At 44.4% G+C, this 20692-nt stretch overlaps 1 protein-coding gene across 6 annotated transcripts in view; it reads left to right on the top strand.

Moving 5' to 3' along the window:
* The window catches only part of TACC1 (transforming acidic coiled-coil containing protein 1), an 875899-nt gene that overhangs the window by 260536 nt on the left and 594671 nt on the right, over positions 1 to 20692 (top strand). The window contains exon 1 of one of the 6 annotated variants that reach the window (XM_078666327.1): positions 1026 to 1268. The exons of 3 other annotated variants lie outside the window; for them this stretch is intronic. In XM_078666327.1, the coding sequence (XP_078522453.1) occupies positions 1177 to 1268 (92 nt within the window). In that variant the 5' untranslated portion in view covers positions 1026 to 1176. Of the gene's footprint in view, positions 1 to 1025; positions 1269 to 20692 lie in introns of those variants that run through there. 2 more of the 6 variants (XM_078666329.1, XM_078666325.1) reach the window with 2 other exon arrangements.

Raw genomic sequence — 20692 nt, forward strand, 5'->3', positions numbered from 1 at the left:
AAGCAACAGTATTTGCGGCTTCTTTTTATCAGAGTTAATGGCAGGGAATATAAAGCAGTCACTTAGTCTCCGGTGGAACTATGATATATTTGCCTCAGTGACTTCTTATATTTACGCGACTTGTAGAGTAACAAGATCTCATGCCCATGACGTTCTGTTCCCCACTTGCTCATGAGGTCATGATGATCCTAGTACACAGCGAGTTGAGCAAACCTGCCCCCTCCCACATTTTTTGCCCTATGGAAAGTTCAAACGTACATGTTTTACTGAAACTCATTGTATTAGTATTATTTACGCATGTGGCACCGCACATTTTATTATTTAAGAGTCTTTCTCATATAAGAAGGTGATGAATTACTTTTTTTATCTCACTTTTGGGTTTTTCAAGGTGTGGAATGCCTTGGACTGATGATGAATTGTTCCTAATGCTTCAATATCTCTAATTGTCATTATTATAGCTCACACAATAAAGTATTCAGCATCCGAATAACTTACCACCCCCTTTGCGTTGTCCATAAAATATCACATTTTTGTGAAAGTATTTCGGCCCTCAAAACATTTAAATATATATATTATAATCCAATGCTGTATTTGGAAGGGAAGCTTACAACATGTCCCTTCCAGATACCGAATTGGCATCCGTTCACAGTCCCATGTTTGGATTCTGAAAAGGGATGCGCCTCGTGAGCAGCAGGAGAACATGGTACGCGAGTGGGATTTGCTTTACAGATTTTTGAAGTCAAGACAAGCATACAGTCTGGCAGTGACCATCTCCGTTTACTAGTGGCGTACAGCAATCCCGGAAGTATCCACGCTGGGACTTGTCCTTCCGTCGTCTCGAGTGTGTATTTCTGAAGTCCTTAGATTGCTGTGAATTGTACTTCTGCCTCGCGCCCTCTCGCAATCAGGAGTGCTGTCAGGACGTGTCTCCCCATGACTGCTGCCAGTACAAGCGGTGTCCTCTGTGCGCGCGCCCTGCTCACCCGCCCCTGGGACTTCCTGTGATTGGCTGAGAAGTTGGCAGCGCTCTGGAACCCTGTGTGTCCCACGAGCGGATGATGCAGCTGCTCTGCAGCAGTGCAGAGACGCAGGAGCGCGAGGCGCACAGGCCGCGGTCCGGCACGGGAAGCGACCGACCGTCCGTCCGGCGGCGACAGCCGCTGCAGAGCCCGCAGCATGGGGGGCTTCCAGAGCCAGAAGCAGAAAGAACCGGGAGCGGACAGCAGCAGCCCCCTGAGGCAGCCGGTGAAGAGGGGCAGCAGCAAAGCGTGAGTGAAAACCCACGGGTCAGCGCGGGATGGCAGCGTCCGTTCTTTGCAGCGAGCAGTGCCCGCTCTCTTCAGGGAGCGTTGTCACCAATGCAGTGAGGGAGCAGTGCTCACGCACGGGAGGCAACGGTCACTACAAGAACACTGCCCGTAAACTGCGTAGTCGGGGGTCTACTCTCTTTAGGAAGCCACGCCAAATCACTACTGGTGACAGTGCACGTGCACAGATGATGTGAGCTCTAAATGCACCTCGTGGTCTTGTGTCGATTTACTGCTGGGACGGTTTTATTTCACGTAAGGAAATACTGGTCATGCAGTGCAGGGCGCAGTGTTTCTTCGCAACAGGGGGCAGTGTCTGTTTACTACAAGGGGCAGTGTGAATTTATGCAGGGTGTAGTTCCAGAGTTTCCGCATGCAGTGTCCTAAATTGTTGACATAATACAGAATATTGACTTATACGGGCAGAAAATGCTTGTTCGGTGTCGTTGGGGTGCTAGAGAATTGTTTATACAGTCCCACGGGACGTTAGAGCAGTGCCAGAGATGGTTTTTCAGTGCCAGGGGTTTTCTGTGCTATTTGCAGATGTTTCAGCCTGGTACTCTGTCAGAGGCTGCCTAAACGCAGCAAGGTCAGAAGTTACGGTTTACCTTGCCTACAGAACTTCGCAGTTTTTATGTGAAATGCCAGATATATTTTTAACTCCATAAGCACCAACCCATTTTTTTCAGTGTATACAGAATCCCTTTTGTATACAGAGAATAAGATGCTTTCGAGGTTCAACATCATTTCGAATGTCAAAATCGATGCATATCACATTGTAACTTTTTCTTGCAGTACGTGTAGTATATTATTGTTCGTATGTTGCCATTTTCATGTTTTACTGCCCCACTAAAGTTGTTTAACAGAGTGGGCCTGTGGTATGCTCACTACTACCTCTTCTTGTTTTCTCTGCCATTTGTCTCATTGTTTGTCTGTAAGTGAATGTCATCACCCCGAGCAACACACGCACTGCTTCAGTTGTGCTGTAAACGTGTAATCACATAGTGCACACCTTGGTCTGAGGCTTCTCCCGAGCCAGACATAGCAGGAGCCCGGAGCGTCTCTGCCATTACCTGATCCAGACTGCACTGAATACGCGCTTCATTTATAACCCTACAGGTCGAAGTGCGGAGAAGTAAGCAGGAGGGCATGGGCGGGGGTAAAAGGTGAGGATATCGGGCCACCACTAAATTGCATTAGGACACCTGTTCTGTTGCACCACCTGCCCTTCGCGCACTTGCGCATGCGTTGGCTGTACACTTGTATACGTCAGGGCAATTTATGATTAACGAGTCTGAAAAGAGGCTTTACTCTCGAGAGCAGTGTCGGTTTCCTGACAAAGAGGTTGAGAGAGAGTGGAAGCGAGAGGTGGACATGGATGACATTTTGGGGGTGCCCAGAGGAAGCACCTGCTACAGTGTGTTGCCTTTTGACCTCCACCTTGCCCTTTGGTGACCGGTCTCCTTAGCAAAGTCCTTCCCCCACCCCCTACGGTTACCCCTCCCCCAACCACACACAAACACACATCACACACACACAGCTTATGAAGGGAGAGAGAGATAAGAACCGAAACTAAAGAGTGCCATGGAGCTTTGTTTACTTTTCTGTTGTCTCCATTTCTTGCCCTTTCTTCCATAACACCTCAGCAGTAAATAAGAGGACGTCGAAAGTCCAAGGTTGGACACGCCTGTGATGTCACTGGGTGTGAAAGGGAGTGACATGTCGCTTTTGTCACCCATAACATTTTGGCGAATCGATGTCCATGAGGAGAGTGGTTGTGACACAATGAGAGTAACAAAAGCCTCACGGCAGTGACTTGTATTGTGATTTCTGTTAACGCTGTGTGGCTCCATAAGTAGTTTCGGAGCACTCACTGCCAGAATGCATAAGGGAAAACATGGGGCAAGAAAGAATGCAGAAGAGGGACAACCTAAAATACTTTTCACAGCGGTTGTGAACTTTTCTAGAGACACCATAGCACCCAATTCCTCAAAGGACAGTACGCTCCAGAAATTGCCATAACTAATCATGGAATAGTAGACAGAGGCATTCACTTGTTGTACGGAGGCAAATTGCCAATCACTTTTGTAGTATTCATAAAAAAGAAATGAAAGTGCTGCCATGCAATTCTTAAGTCCCCCTTCACTCCTTTAACCTGACAAAGTCCACCTATAGCCACCTGCCATGGATGTGTTCCTGTACAAAAGAGTGCTGTTCGGTTTATTTAATCTGTTCTTTAAATCTACCCTTGGCCTTGATTCCCCTGACATGCACACACACACCATTTTCCCTAGTCATCTCATACACCGTTCCCTGCGACCTACTCCACGCCCTTCATCACCCCTCAAACCCATTGTTGTTTCCATTCTTTAAACTCATGACATAATTTCACTGGAATTCCTTATCCCTTGCTGTAGAACAGCCAACACAATCAAGCCCTTCTACGTGGTTCTCAAGTGTGATATTTCTCCCTGAGGCGAAAGATGTCTTCTAACGCAACTTGTCAAGAATTCAAGACACAGTTGCTGCCCTAGGATTTCAATGTAGAGTGCTGCTGGTTTTGAATAAAAAACAAAAGAACAAGTTCAACATAGTATTTTCCAGACACTTGCTTAATTGATCCAGAAATATTTATATTTAGAAAAACAACATTTGTTATTATCTATAGCACGTAAACATACTGGACATGCCATAAGCTACTCTACATTGTAGACATTATTTTTAGCATGACAGTGTGATAAAAACCTCAAAGATTTTTGATTTGAAAAAGACCCATTCATCTCAAGTTCAACAAATATAATCTCATTTAGTCTGCATATAGGTAGTTCACATCAAAAAAGATGTTAGATTTCAGTGTCTCTGCTATTTTAGAAAAAAATCTTCAGACAGAAATTGTCGACACTTAAAGGGATGTATGACGTTACAACACATACTTTTACAACGCATGCCTTTACAACGCATTTTTTACAATGCAACATCCATTACAACGCATTCCATTACAACGCATGCCATTACAACAAATTTTTAAAAACTACCTTTACAACGCATTCCATTACAACGCATACTACCTTTACAACACATACCATTACAACGCATAACATTACATTGCATGTATGGTAAGTATTGGATAGTGTAGGGGTAAAAATTACTATTCTAAGTCCAGGGGGGTGCAACAATAGGGTAAGTGTTGGATAGTGTAGGGGAAAAAATTATTATTCTAACTCGAGGGGGGTGCAACAGTAGGGTAAGTGTTGGATAGAGTAGGGGTAAAAATTACTATTCTAACTCCAGGGGGTGCACCAGTAGGGTAAGTGTTGGATAGGGTAAGGGTACTATGCGTTGTAATGTTATGCGTTGTAATGGTATGCGTTGTAATGACATGCGTTGTAGTGGTATGCGTTGTAGTGTCATGCGTTGTAATGGTTGTGTTGTAATGGCATGCGATGTAATGGATGTTGCGTTGTAAAAGTTTCGTTGTAATGGTAGTGCGTTGTAAAAGTTGCGTTCTAAAGGTTGTTTCCCCACTTAAAGCATCATGCTTTCCATTTCTTGGCAGAATGCTTACTTTGAATAATTCTTTATCAGGATAGGGGTCTTTATATGCAAATCTTACTAGGTTTAACAGGAGATATTATGTCCTAGATCGAACAGAAATGATATAGAGAACAAACTAATGTAATATAAAGCAGTAGTGCATGCAAATGAATATATGAATGTAATGCTGGATTATCTTGAACAATGCAGTGGCATAACAAAAGTTTAAGGCCCCCCCCCCTGCAACGTACATGGAGGGGCCCCCGCTCCGGATTTTATCCGGAGCGCTCAGACCTCAGTGCTGTGCTGAGGGGGCCCCCTGCAGCTGCCCCCCATCCTGCACCCCGCAGGGGATGCCGGGGCCTGTGTTACGTCCCTGGAACAATGTTACTTACCAAAGGCAATAAAATATGTTTAAAAAGCAGGCAGTCTCGCCGAAGGTTGGAGAGTAGAGATGCCTGGCCTCGATTGACTTCGGTCTATTCTCTCTTGTTTCTTGCACAGTCTATTTTTAACAAAACTTCCATTGCTATTTTGCACAGACTACTGATTTTAATTGTATTGTGGTTTTAATTTGAACGCTTTGACTTTACCTTAAAGTGTCTGCCGATTGTCCTCCATTCCTGCCTTTAGTCCCTGGCTTGGTCCGCCGCGGCTCCTTTGCTGATTGAGCGGAGGGCAGGACCTAATCTTTGGCACTCACTTCTGCCTACACTTCTACTCGCGGAAGTTGGAGGTCTAGCCTTTAATGGCAACTGCCCTATTTCAATCGCATGCTGCAGCGGACGCACGTAGCGGGTGCGCCACCGGCACGCCAAAGGCTGTCTGCGCATAGACCGTACACAGCGCCAGCCATTATGCCAGTTTTCATCCAGATGACTCTAAACGTTTTTTAATACAGTATTCCAGGGAAGCATTATTGCATCTCAGACCTACAGGCAACCCTGGCCCGTGCCCTCCTCTGGATCCTCACTTGATCTCAGGGAAAAAACATTGCCCCCACTACCTTACGGTGGTGCACAGCTTACCCCTATTTTTAGCAAGACGCTGGTACTTCAACCAAAGGAGGCCTGATCAAAGACAGAATATCATTAGTTGTATTCTCCTCAACACAATATCTCTTATTAAAAATGCGTTATAATTTCACAACCTCTTGGAGGAGCATGCAATTGACATAGCGATCGTCTCAGAAAACTGGGCTGACTCCTCCTCTGAACCAGACCTCCCAGGGGCTCTTCCTGAGGGTTTTAATATTCACAGGAAAGATAGAGTCTGGAAAAGGGGAGGAGGCATAGCGCTTATAGTCAGAAATGGTTTTAATATGCAGTTTAAACCAATACTAGATTATACAGAGAACGAAGCAGCTACTTTTAAAATTGGGCTTGATAGCCAGAATACCTTTAACAGCATATATATTTACCTTCCACGAACAGCTAAGTCCAACTTTTTAAATCCTATAGGTCAGCTCCTAAAGCTTAAGGCAAAACAATATAACATCACAATTTTAGGTGACTTTAAATTTCAACTTGAAAACACCGCCAACATAGACACTGAAGCCCTTTTAGACCATATGGTAAGGTAGGCCCTTCAAACCTATAAAAAGCGTATTCTGAAGGTTAAATCAGACTTCATTAAAGAAAAAATAGAAGCAGCCAATGGCTGCTCTAAAAGGCTTTTTACTGTGGTTAAAAAACTATCTAAGCTTCCAGAAATACAAGACCAGGAAAGTAGCCAGCAATTCTGTAATAAGCTAGCAGATGCCTTTCAACAAAAAGTTCAACAAGTCTTCGATGCTTTTGTGCCCCAACAAAACTTATCAGCCCCCTCCGAAAAGAACTTGAGCGCCAGCCCAATTCTTCCAGCTAAAGCAGATGGCTGCTCTACCACCACACTCCCTATTTTTCTGCCAATCACGTTTGACCGGACTACCAAATTAATCTCTTTAGTTATCTATGGATCCCCTTTAGACCCATTCCCACCTAAAATTTTGCATATGGTCCCTGAAACCATTGCATCTGCCCTTTCGTCCATTTTTAACCACATTATTAACACAGGGTATTTTCCCACTGATTGGAAAAAAGCCTCCATCTTGCCACTCCTGAAGAAACCAAATTTGGATCCTGAGGACACTTCCAGTTATAGACCTATTTCTAGGCTACCGTTCCCAGCTGACATCATCGAAAGATTCTTAAAAGAGGAATTGTCCTCTTTTCTCGTGGAAGGTGACATCCTGGACCACTGGCAATATGGCTTTCGGGCCCATCACAGCACTGAGTTGGCGCTAATCACCCTTGACAGAGGGGGGAGTGCTGCCCTTATCCTTCTAGATCTCTCGGGTGGCATTCGACACGGTCAACCATGACATGTTGGTTGAGCTCCTTGCCTTGTTGGGAATCAGGGATAATGCACTCCCCCTGCACAGATCTTTTTTGTCTAATAAGACGCAATCAGTGGCACATGTATTCGTTTCGCAGAATTTCTTACTTCCCTGTGGAGTTCCACAGGGCTCATCTTTGAGCCCCACACTCTTTAACTTGTACGTTACCCCCTTGGCCAAGCTGATTAGAAGCTTCGGTTTCACGCTGGTGTCCTACGCTGACGACACATAGATTATTGTGTCCATCAACAGCCCGTCCACGGATACCGCATCTCGATTTCAAGACTGCATGAGCCATATAGGGAAGTGGATGCAGGTTAACTGTTTAAAACTCAACACATCAAAAATGGAAGTTATGCTATTCGGCAACATGCCAATTTTCTAGTCAGATAGCTGGTGGCCAAGCGATATGGGCCCTCCTCCAACACCAGCCAGTAAGGTAAAGAACCTTGGAGTTCTCTTCGAATCCAAGCTCTCCTTTGAATCCCAGATTAATCATACTACAGCATCTTGTTTTTTTATTCTTAAAATCCTTTAAAAAGTACTTACGTTCATCCCATTTGAGCTAAGGAAAACAGTAGTCACAGCCTTAATTGGCTCTAGGCTGGACTACTGTAACGCTCTTCTCATTAGCGTGAGCAAGCGCAGTATACATAAACTCCAGATGACACAGAATGCCGCGCTGCCAGAGTCCTGCTCGGGCTCACCCACTTTGATTCAGTTTCTAAGGCTCTTGCTGAGCTTCATTGGTTGCCTATTAGCAAACGCATTCAGTTCAAAGCTCTATGTATTGCGTTCAAGGCTACACACGACAAGGGCCCTTGGCAATTGTTGCAACTCTTCAAGCCTTATATCCCGGCCAGATCATTGAGCTCGTCAGACAGTGGCAACCTGTCCATCCCCAAGATACATAAAGTAAAATGGGGAGGTAAACGCTTTGCTTACACCACCTCCAAACTCTGGAACTCCCTGTCTACTCCTCTCAAAAATGAACCTAACTTGTTGCAATTTAGGAAGCGCTTAAAAACCTGGCTTTACTAACTTACCTTACAAATCGACCTTTGCCTGCTTGTCTATGTAGCGCCTAGATACCCTTGGGTCTGTGTAGCGCTTTATAAATCTTTCATTTCATTTCATTTAAAAGAAGAAAAAAGTGGGGCTATTACGTCCTTGTTGAGCATTTTGTGCAGCCCGGTATTCACCAAAGGGACAAGTATTTTTTGGACTATTCTGTGCATGACTTTGGTGTGGGCTGCTTTGTTGTACATGCATGTGAGTGCTCCCAGCTTCACCCCAGTGTTCCTGCTGATGGTTTGTGTTTTCACCAATTTCTGACGTCGTTGGATGAATGAAAATCCATTGAACATTTCTTTCTACTCAGCGTCCTTCCACTGTGACTGCTGTTTTTTTTGTTGCTTATGTTTCAGGTTATCGTTAATTCTGATTCAAAATGGTCTGGAGTCTACTTAGGACATTTCTGGTATAATTTTCGAAGTGAACAAATATATCCAAATGCTTCAGAAAAAAAACAGGAGTTGGTGCTGATTCAGAGCGATTGTCGCCTGCACGCTTGCCCTGAACTGCTTTAAAGACTTCTGAGGAATATCCACAATCGTTACCATCTTTAACATCCCTTGATTCGCAGCATTGCTAAGCATGGCCGTCTTTCTATGCACATGTTGATTCACTACCGAGGAGTGAGAGTAGTACTTGATCTTTAAATTAAATGTTGATCCTGTGCGTGGCCGTCGTAGAACGCCTCCCTTTTAATATGTATCCATAGAGTTCGTAGTAATATTGCCTTCTCTCTCCTCTCCCTCTGCCGTGCAGTCTGAGTCATGCACTGTTTATAAGCCTCATTTGCATTCTTTTTCCTCAAACCAGTGAGAACTAAGCACGTTACCTGACCTCTGACCCGGAACAATTGCAGTGGAATTGTGAAGGGAAAAGCCACATACAGCATTTTGCTGAAAATACATCCATCCATTTCCTTGAAAGAAATTGCATAGAAATTCCACAAAATCATGATCTTACTACACAATGGTTTTTTGCTAGACTATTATCTTTTTTCAGCCCACTTATTTCTAAATGCACATTGTCATTTTGTAAATATTTGTGATGACCTCTCAAATTTGTATATGAGTTGATCCGTTTTAATTGCTTGTGGTAGTAAAAGATACATATGTTATTGGTTCAAAGTTCTATAGCTCCTAGGAGCGAATTAAAATTAATTGAATCCATAGCGTTATTGTAACAACAACAGGTTAGAGTTTTTATTAATTTAGAAGGATTAACGACTTAATGCCTGAATGGGCACTGATGGAGGCTGTACTGGGGCACTAGTGATAGGGGAATAGGGCACTGCTTTTCTTAGTGATGTTAGTAGTGGCTGATGGGCAGTAGTACAGATGCCTGTGGTACTCATGTTGCTATGTCAAAAGAGAGTTGCGGCTGATATTTGACAAGGTAACAGGGAGGGGATGGTTACTGATGGTCTGGGCAATGTGAGGTGAGGACTGATGTTGCAAAAGATGGAGGAGATCCCTTCTATATGACAAGAGAAAGGGTGAACTGAGAACTTAGTTAAGACAAATGTGGATAAAGTTGTTACAGGAAACTAGCAAGGAGTAGATACTCATGTTACAGGAAAAACGCACACAATGGTCACTGAAAGTGTAAGAGACAAACTCGAAGAAGTGCAAGAGACAAACACAAAGTGATTAATAACATTATAGGAGATAGGCAGGCTCTGAAGTACAGCATGCAAATGTACAGTGGGCACTTGTATTATAGGAAGCAAGTCCGGACTAGGCACCAATATTGGAAGCGAGCCCTAATTTTATAAGATCTGAGCAAGTATTGGATGCAAATGTTAGTGATACACAGCGAGCACTGTGAAGTAGCTGGGAGAAAATACTGGTGTTAAAAATCTGGGCATAAATTGGGTACAAATTTTACAGTAAAAAAGTAGGCTTGGGCAGGATTAACAGAGTTCCGCAAGGTGACTAAAAACTCGGCTGCGATATGCGGGGTTCCACAAGCGACAGAGTTTGTTAGGTCATGCCATTCGTGGTGCTTTTTAGCGCCGGGTGTTTGTCCCGTGCTGGAACATCCGCACGAACTGCACCATGCGCAGCATAAGAGGGCGCTGCATCTCGCAGCCGCTCAAGTAGTTTTCCTACTAGGGTTTGGCCGCTTCCTCAACGCGAACAGATGGTTTCTCAGTGCGAGTCGTAACCATCCACGACCGCCTGTGTTGAGAAATCTCAATGGGAGGGAGTCTACCTCTGGATTTTCCTCACTCACACTTTCCAACTACAGTTGGCGTGTGAGGAAAAAACTCGAAGATACCCTAACAGTGGGAATTGATGTTACAAGCAGCAAAGGTGCGCCAATGGTGACTTATGTTTAGGGCTCCCGGTTTTATGTTATTTATTTTGTCAAAAATTTTGTCTGTATTTATCCATATTTATTTTATGTTTGACCATAAATGGAGTCATAAAAGTGTATATTTACACATGTTTTTAAGTGATAACCATGGACTTATACCTTGATGCCTGTCAGGTTTTAGCAAATTAATCTGACAAATAAAACAAAACACTATACCAACAGGTAAATATTAGCATTATGTACAAACACATGTTAACATATGCCTGTATTTAAGGAAATATCCAGTTTTTAACTCCCCATTCTGTCTTTCTGCTCAGCTGTTGGCCGGGAGTTCATAAAGGGCACCATGGAGAGTCATTCGTAAGAAGTACAATTTTCTGTATTTTTCTGCTTTAAAAAAAAATACATACAGGAAACACATTGCTTTTTGTCTGTATTTATCTGTAAAATACAGTAAAAACTGAAAACTGGGACCCTTACTTATGTTATAACAAACAAGGGGGTACTGTGGGTACTGCCCTGTTTGTGCTACCAGAAAGGGAGAGTTTTTATTAATGAGCTAAAGGCAAATGTAGGGTTCTTTCTAAAGTAGCAGGAGGCGAGCTGCTGGTATAAGAGACATGCTGATAGTGGGTGTTGATATGACGAGAGACTAGCCAGGAGTAGGCTCTTATATTTCAGTTGGCAAGCTGGAGTATACACTGATATTACAGGAGATAAGCTGCGAGTGCATACAAATGTTACATGAGTCATAGTGGAGGACTTAAGGTAAGCGGCAGCTCTCTAGAGGTGGGTCACTGGACGTTTTTTGATGGCCATCAAGTATTAAGATAGGTTCTTATTCTTTTTCACAGCTCTGGGTCCTGATGAGAACTCCACCCCAAACAGGAGTTCGAAACGCGTAGACCAGTGTTTTGTTGAGCCATAAGATTTTCTAACAACAACAACTTTGCTCCAATTATGAGAAAATAAGAATAACCTTATGCTATGGTTCTTATATCAAATTGTAATGTATATGTAAATTTGTAGATATATGTGTTTTGGTGCGTGTGGATTACAAATGGTTGAAGATATGTGTGTGTGAGAATGATTGGTAGAAATGAATGTGTGTGAATATGTATAAAGCAATGGTGTATTTAATGTGTGCCTTTTTTGTATCATATTTGTTGAAGATGAAATTTGGTGAAATTTAACCAACACATGTATGTTTATTACAAATAAAATAAGTGATTAATCCAGAGTGAAGTTGAAAGCTCACTTTCACATTAGTTCAAATCAAATATGTTTAAAGAAAAAAGGAAAGATTCAGTAGAACAGTATTGGCATTTGTTCAGTTGTTTATTGGTCAGTGGCTTGGCCTTACTGTTGGGAGCCCAAACCCAGTAGCATTTTTTGTTTAATCTTTAGGAAGGCGGAGATAGCAGTAGCTTGTGAACTGAACAAAGGTTACAGAAGGGAGCATGCTTGTGGATCAGATTATTCACAAATGTTGTACTTTTCCCATTGAGGGACTTGTAAATGAGGCACCCAACCTTAAAGGCGCAACGCTGGATTATAGGTAGCCAATGGAGTTGTTTCAAGAGGGGGGTGATGTAGAGATGTCTAGGTTGATGAGTAATCAAACGAGCTTCCTGGTTCTGAACCATTTGTAAACATTTGGAAAGATAGAGAGGAATGCCGTAGTAAAGAGAATTGGCATAATCAACTTGGGACATAAACATAGCAAGAATCACCTGGATTCGAGCTTCATAGGTGAGGAACCTGCAGATCTTTTTTATTTTCCTAAGTTGGAAAAAGCAGGTAGAGATCACTGAGCCGATCTGAGCCTTCATCGTGAGGTCCTGGCTGATAATGACCCCTAAGCTCTTGGCCGTGGACGATGGAGAGGGAGCTTGGCCAAGTTCCCTGGGCCAAAAATGTTATGTTATGTTATGTTATGTTATGCGTTTTTTATTTGGCGCACAGATGCTCCAGCTAAGGAGCGTCCTGGCGCCCGACAAGGCAGCTGCACAACACACCTAAACTAAAAAAACAAACAAGTGTTACAAACTAAGGAAATAAAAAGGTTTTCACCGCGCGACGAAAAGAAAGCAAGTCTCTCATAGCGCGAATTGCCGGGGGCAGGGAGTTCCATAGAACCGCTGCACGCACTTGGAACGAGCGTCCTCCAGCTCTAGTTCGCTTGAAGCGCGGCACAACAGCCAGTTCTAGGTCCGCAGATCTTAAGAGTCGCGCTGGGGTATAATTGGCAAGAAGGGCCATGAGAATCGTTGCTGGGGACCCCTTCAGAATTTTATAGGTGATGCAAAGGACCTTAAACTGGATCCGCTGGGCCACCGGAAGCCAGTGCAGTGACCGCAGGGAACTGGAGGTAGGACAGAATCTTGGGAGGCCTACCACCGCTCTAGCTGCGGCGTTCTGAATCCTTTGTAAGCGCCCGATCTCTGCCTGATTCAGACCAACCAGCAAGGAACTCGCATAGTCCAGCCTGGAGATGACAGTGGCTTGGATCATGAGTTGCCTGGTGGGGGCATCAAAGAACTTAAGCACAGGACGGAGCCCGCGCAGGATGCCAAAGCAGCATGCGGCCGTGCGTTTAGTATGGCACACAAACGTGAGGGCAGGGTCCAGCCAGACCCCGAGGTTCTTAAGCTCGGCGACTGGGATGGGAACAGGACCCAGATCCCCAGGCCACCATCTCTCTCCCCACAGCTCCGGCTGTCTGCCAAAAACCATGACCTCGGTCTTACTAGCGTTCAGCTGGAGACAGTTGGACGTCATCCAGCTGGCGACCGCCCGCAGTCCTTGTTGAAACCTGGGGGCATCGACTTCGGCATCCCCGCTGATCGTGACCGCTAGCTGGGTGTCATCGGCGTATGACACCATCGTCATGCCCCATTGCCTGACAACCTCAGCTAGCGGCCCTACGTACAGATTGAACAGCGTAGGGCTCAGCGAGGAGCCTTGGGGAACCCCCAGGTTCAACGGATGGAATTTGGACTGGTAAGGTGGGACGGTCACGCTAAAGGCCCGGTTGGTTAAGAACGACCGGAACCACTGGAGCGCGGTACCAGTGACCCCAGCCTCCTCTAGGCGCTGCAGAAGGATTGGGTGCGAGACGGTGTCAAAGGCAGCGCTCAGATCTAATAACACAAGCACTGCCGTTTGTCCCGCGTCAAGCACGGAGCGAAGATGCTCCACCATATAAAGCAGAGCCGTCTCCGTGCTGTGACCAGCCTAAAATGACGCCCCAGGGGTTCTTGATGATACCTCCAGTGAGAACTAGCTCTGTCTTATCCGGATTCAGCTTAAGATGATTGCTGTTCATCCACTGACTGATGAACAGTATGGTGGACTGAAAAGTGAGGACAGACTCCGGAGAGTTACTAATGGGAAAGATGAGTTGAAAGTCGTCTATAACAGCCAGCTTTGTACCTATTCTTGTTTGCAGTCACTGGTAATGAGCAAAAACACCATCTTGGTTAAGATCAAATTGAGTGACTCCTTTGGGCATCTAAGCTTCTTTGACATTCTGCTTCACTTATTAAATTCTTCAATACATGCAGTTTTCACTCCAATTGTGTGCTGATTCTTGAATCTCTGGTTTTGTAATTTTTAGACTCTCTGTCTTACCCTTGTCTTAACTTATGCTTAAATTCAATTTTCCATGACTGTTTTGGATAACGGTTAAGTAGAAGTTCGAGGAGTCGCATCTGTGGCTTGAGATCACTCCAGATTGTTTGTGTATATCTCTGGTGCTGACTGATTGATTGGAAACTTTATATTTTTAGAGTGGCCTTTAGTCATACCCTTCCTGATTCATTACAAGCAGGAGTAACAGACACTCACGGGACTCCCCCTTCAAACTAGACTAATAAAGACAACAACACAGGATTGCTGAAAAGATTGTCATTTATTGGCTAGTCCATCCTATACTTACCCCTGTACTGCCACAATTTTTTGACACGTTGAGTAACTAACTTAGTTTTGTCATTCTCCAAAAGCTATCTTTCCATTACCAAATCATCCAGTGTTTATTTCCAACCCATAATGGGAAGGCAACATCCGTGAAAGAGAACGTAGGGTACATCAAATCCTCTTATCAGGGACTTTTCAAGAGGCAACCAACTTTTCTCTACAGTATATTTTCTTTAGGGGCACATCACTCCAGGTTTGCATTCCTGGTCATTCTTTTAATACATTAGTGCATTCTGGGAGTGTTAGTCTTCATTTTCTTCAAATAACCAAGTGGACTAACACAGTAAAGCACTTATTTACAAAGGGACAAAATAGGTCTAAATAGATAGTGTTCTGTAAAGATGAAGTGATCTGCTATGCCTACTCACAGAGTTGTTATTCAGATCCAGCAGTTACAGGGCCCCAGTCAACGTCAATTCATATTTAGAAATGGTAGGCTCTTCTTGTCTTATTTCCACACTGGCTTGTGGTTGCACAGTGGAGCGACCACCTCACTTCAGGTCATGATGGACACTCTCTCCAATCCTGAACATTTTACCTCCAAATCATTGATTTAACGTGTGTTAGTCTAACTAGTTCAGTGGAAACAGACTCAACCAAAACAGACAGAATGCCATTAGGCTATCACACCCAAAGTCGGGAAATAGAAACAGTGTAAGTAGTGACCTGGAAGGAAGTGGTCACCCTAACGTGCTGTCCCTCAATTCATCTACTGGATAATCTCAGCAGTCCTTACTTGAGATCCTGGACACATAACTGGATGTTGCCCTGATACTATATTCTGTTTGAGGATAAATTCTTCTGTAAGTTTAAGTATTAGACTGTGCTTTTCTATGCAAAGGCTTGCTAATCCTTAAAACGGACTTGCAACACAAATTGATAGTGCGGTCAAAGATGAATCCATAACAATTTCAAAAGTGAAAAAGTTTGGAAGAGTGCCAGAACGTTGCGCCATGCTTTGGTCTCTGCTTCCAACGCTGTCTGACCCCTTTTCATGGCTCCATTCCCTGCTGTGGCTCTTCTTTGTTGTGGAGCCTGGGGCGGAGGAAATGCATATAAATGGAAACATTAGTCCTTAGCAGGAATCCTTTGCGTACATGATATTATTTTTATATATGTTAATTATTGAGTCATACAGTGGCATTGTTTGTGTTTTCCCATGGTCAGGATACATTATTATTCAACATTTCCTCTCCTGCCTGGATCTGGTGCCTCCCACTGTCTGCCCTAGTGATTTTCTCTGGGTCTTGCAGATAGATGCAGGCCACGCAAAATGACTTTAAACGTATATTATAGGGAGTGTGCATTGAGAAGCACAGTCTGAGACTGGCCTGCAGTTAGTGTTTAAAACGGGGAGATACTGTCAGCTACAGAGAACGTGATACTATTTTTAATTTTAAGGGATAGACCAGCATGTCTCAGCACTTCTCAGTTTCAGACAAGTACTCCGAGTTAGTGAATACCACTGTTTGTGATTATTTATTTACTTGTTGATAACAGCGCAATCAAATCCCTGCACGTGGAGCTTCATTGAGCTTTTCAGACAGTTCAGTTGTACATCGCCAAACATAACAGTACACCATGATTAGACAGAAATAGGCCTTGCATCTTATGCTGGCCCTTTTTAGGTCGGGCCTGGGCAGAGCATGCACTGCTCTGCGAGGCATGCTGTATTGAGGTAGGGACTTGAAGCTTCGTCCACTCTAGACCTTCCCTGCAGCAATGGCGGCTCACTCCGAGCTGTGGGATCACTGCCTCGCGTAGGCTGCGGTGGTTGTTGCTATGAACTTCAAAATGGGGCCTCACATGTTTCACATTCACTCTTAGGCCACTACTCAAAACGGCCTCAAGGATCGCCTGAACCTTGATTTTCAACACTTGACCCACCCTTTTCTATAACCAGCGATGAAGGTGGTATCCTGTCCTTCAGTTAGGTACATTTAGTGTCCTACTTGAAATGGCCTCGATGTTCACTTGAGCAGGATTTAATCTTAATCAGTGAAATATTGCCTCGCTCGTCTTCTACCTCATTTAAGCTGCAATCAGAGACTTGTCCTCCTTAGCTCTCTCCTGTTCAGACACAGTTTTTGGTTCTGTCTCTTCTCGCCGCTCCTGTATTGTCAAGGCTCCAATATTCACCTTTTTGATTGACCATTACATTAAATACCTGGAAGCCCTCAGTCAGCTTTATGGTCCTCTTCTTGTTTCGCCTAGTTCCTCTTTTTCTTTTCTGCTAGTCTTTTGCCTAGGTTGCTAGGGCACTCGTTGGATGCCTCACTGAAACATAGGTACATGGCGACTCTTCCTACGCTACTCCCTTTTGGGGTTTTACCCTCCTCAGCTTTACTCCCCTATCGCTTAATGTGCTCTCCATACCCAGTCTACCTCTCCTCCGCTTACTGTTTCACCCCTGCTGTTGCATTATAAATATGCAGCAGCAAGCTGACTATCTCTCGCCTTCCTTTTACCAGGGCCCCCTTCTAATGGGTCTACCTTTCCTCCCTCCCTCTCTCATATCTACATCCTGAACCTATCTGTTCCCTTAACCTCTTCCTTCTGCGCTCTACACTCATCATGGCACAAAATACTTACCACGCCTCTAACCCACTAACTCAATTAGGTTTGAACCCTTTTAAGATTATCTACACCCCAACCTGTCAATAAACGCGAAGAAGACCTTCAAACACAATCTCCTTAAACGTTGGCCTGAAACGCCCATATCGGACACATCTCCAGTAACAGCACTATATTGACAGACCTCATCTTCTACACTAACAGAAGAGCGAAGTGGAGAAAGTCCCTCACTTCTATGCTTTGTTCCAAACAGCTGACCAAAACTCCACATGGCTTCCGTTTAACACACTTCCAACCCCGGCCCTGAAGGCTGAGCTGACTGTGTCCCTTTACAATAATGGTAATGTCATTATTCAAACCTCAGACCTGAACCTCAAGCGATTTGACTATGCCTTCTTGAGGATTAAGAACACTCTAACTCCCACCCGCCCACCTGCTTTCAGACCGGTCCACCCACATTTTCTGCTCCCGAGGTGACAGATGGCACCTCCTCCCCATATCCCATGCTCCAATCTGTAAACACGCACCCCACAGATTTATCCAACTTAACTCAGGATATTTTTACTCCCCACACCCCTAACCCGGACAACTCCTCTCTGCCTCTTGTGGGCGAGTATTTGTCTGACCTGAGTACCACCCACCTTGCGGCTGTCCCCACCACTGCTCCTCCTTTACCTTGACCTCCCTCTTATGCTCAGTCCCTGGCGTCACCCATTGCTCGCTTCAACATTGGGAGTACATGGCACGTTACCAACTCTAACACCCAGGTCCGCACGGGTGTTCTTCCCTTAGGCTCTGGATCTTCCAACTACAGGGCCTGGAACCTAGTTGCTGTCTCCTGTCTGTTGACCAATAACCAACACTTACCCCCACTCTCATTACATTCTTCACCCTCTACCTTTCCTAATTCCATTCTGCCTTCTCCTGTTCCCACACCAGGCTCTGATTCCTGTCTCAGCAAAACACACAAGATGATGGACAGAATGTTGCACAATGGCAAAACATTCACCCCCAGTCACAGATCTGGGTTTAATCCATCGTTATTTTTCTCACCAAGCCACCCCAGTTCAGACATGGCCATGTGCAAATCAGTCTTGACCCTGTGCCTCATGGGAACAGTCCAGACCGAACTGCCAAGGCATGTCTTCCCTGGACCGGAATCAAGCCTCCTAGGACCGGTTTCTGGCTATCGGCCGTCTTCAGCCAGAATAGCTTGACTCCAGTGGCTTTGTGAGCACGGGACCCACGTCTGGGCATACCCTTCCCACACAGGGTGAACAGCAAAACACACAAGATGATGGACGGAATGTTGCACAATGGCAAAACATTCACCCCCAGTCACAGATCAGGGTTTAACCCATCGTTATTTTGCTCACCAAGCCACCCCAGTTCAGACATGGCCATATGCAAATCAGTCTTGACCCTATGCCTCATGGGAACAGTCCAGACCGAACTGCCAGGCCATGTCTTCCCTGGACCGGAATCAAGCATCCTAGGACCGGTTTCTGGCTATCAGCCGTCTTCAGCCAGGATAGCTTGTCTCCAGTGGCTTTGTGAGCACAGGACCCACGTCTGGGCATACCCTTCCCACACAGGGTGAACAGCAAAACACACAAGATGATGGACGGAATGTTGCACAATGGCAAAACATTCACCCCCAGTCACAGATCTGGGTTTAATCCATCGTTATTTTGCTCACCAAGCCACCCCAGTTCAGACATGGCCATGTGCAAATCAGTCTTGACCCTGTGCCTCATGGGAACAGTCCAGACCGAACTGCCAAGCCATGTCTTCCCTGGACCGGAATCAAGCATCCTAGGACCGGTTTCTGGCTATCTTCATAGAGCAAATCATGGAGGTCATTAGCTCGAGCTCGGATCAACTCTGCCACATCTTCCTCGAAAACTTTAACCTTCATTGGAATGGCACATATTATCTCATTGCCTGTTCTTTTCTTTCTGACGTTCACCTCTTACAGCTCTGTAAAAGTCCTACACACAATAAGCGCGCCACTCTCGACCTTCAAAGACAACTTCATACATATAGGCGACATCGTACCCTGTGACTGGTCTTATTATTTTCAAATTCCCTTCCTCATCTTGGATAGGGGCTTGGTTAGACAGGGTCAACCCCTTAAAGCGAAACAACTACAGAACCCCCAACATGACTAACGTTGACGATCTCTCTGATTACTACATTAACACAGTGTCTAACATTCTTGATTCCCTTGCACTGAAGCAGCTCAAAAGGATTCCCATCAAAACACTGGTCTTGCTCCGAGAATCTGGAACTCCTTGCCCTCCGAGATCAGATCCAATCCTTCCACTATATCCTTTAAAAAACTGGTCAAACGACTACTCCTGAACGAACTTTAACAGAATCAACCTGTGATCATGCTCTTTTTATTAATACCCTAATTCTTGTTGTACTACACTTATGCATTTTATTGAATGCTTTTACGTTAGTTTGCTCTAGGGCTCCTTAACTGCATTAACTTGTGATCTTGCTCTTGTTTTTGTTAAATCCCCTGATTCTTATTGCACTTCACTGGTGCGTTTTATTTTATGCTGTTATGCTCTTCATGTTCTAGGGCATCACTGATACCCCCAACTCTTAACCTGATCGATTTCCCCTTTATTGTAACTTCACATTGTGTTTGTATCCTTGGTTGCGCCAATTCTGTACCGCGCTCTGATAGCCGTATGGGTCTTGTTCACACTTTATAAAACAATTCAAATAAATTAATTAATAAACCCTCCTCCCACATTTTTCATTGGCTTGTGTCGGTGTCCACTGTTAATCATGGCTGTTCATTGATCAAAAAGCTTAGTAGTCCTTCCTGTACTGCCTTGTCCCATTTTGTAACCTCCATGGCAACACCCCCTGTTACGTGTGTTGTTCCTCGGTAGGCTTTAATTACAGCCTCCGAGTACTATTTTGTCAAACAGCGTTGTCTTACCTGCTGTTGCAGGTGGGACACGCTCTCTACTAATGCTTTTTTATTTTTATAGCATGAATTTGCAACGCAATGGGTCTCACATTTGTGAGAGTTTAAGCTATTGGCATTGTAAATAACAATGCGCTTTATTTATCTGTTTTAAAAACAACACATAAATAAAAGGCATTGTTATTTACAATGCCAAAAGCTAAAACTCTCCTAAAGGAGAGCCAATTGCATTGGAAATGCTTGTTTTACCCTTACTTCGTATTGATGTATAGTCCACGAGGGGCGCACTCAGCCGCAGAGGCCTTCAAGATCATTTTCTCACTCGCCACAAAGAAATTCTACACATTTTAAGGATGTACTGCTATTGCGGTAAGTATGTGTGTACTCTACGAATTTGACTCAAACAATCAACTGTGCAAAATATATATTTGCACTCAAAGTTTCAGAATAGTGGGGTGATTCTTGGGGTTGCAATAAGTGCTAGGATTCCACAGTATATATTCTAGCTTGATTTTTCACACATTTCTAACACACATATGTAAAAAGCACAGAAACATCATCAATTGAGAGTTAAAAACCTTGCTG

The sequence above is a fragment of the Lissotriton helveticus genome, chromosome 11 (genome assembly GCF_964261635.1).
Source record: "Lissotriton helveticus chromosome 11, aLisHel1.1, whole genome shotgun sequence".
In the NCBI taxonomy this organism is placed as follows: Eukaryota; Metazoa; Chordata; class Amphibia; order Caudata; family Salamandridae; genus Lissotriton; species Lissotriton helveticus.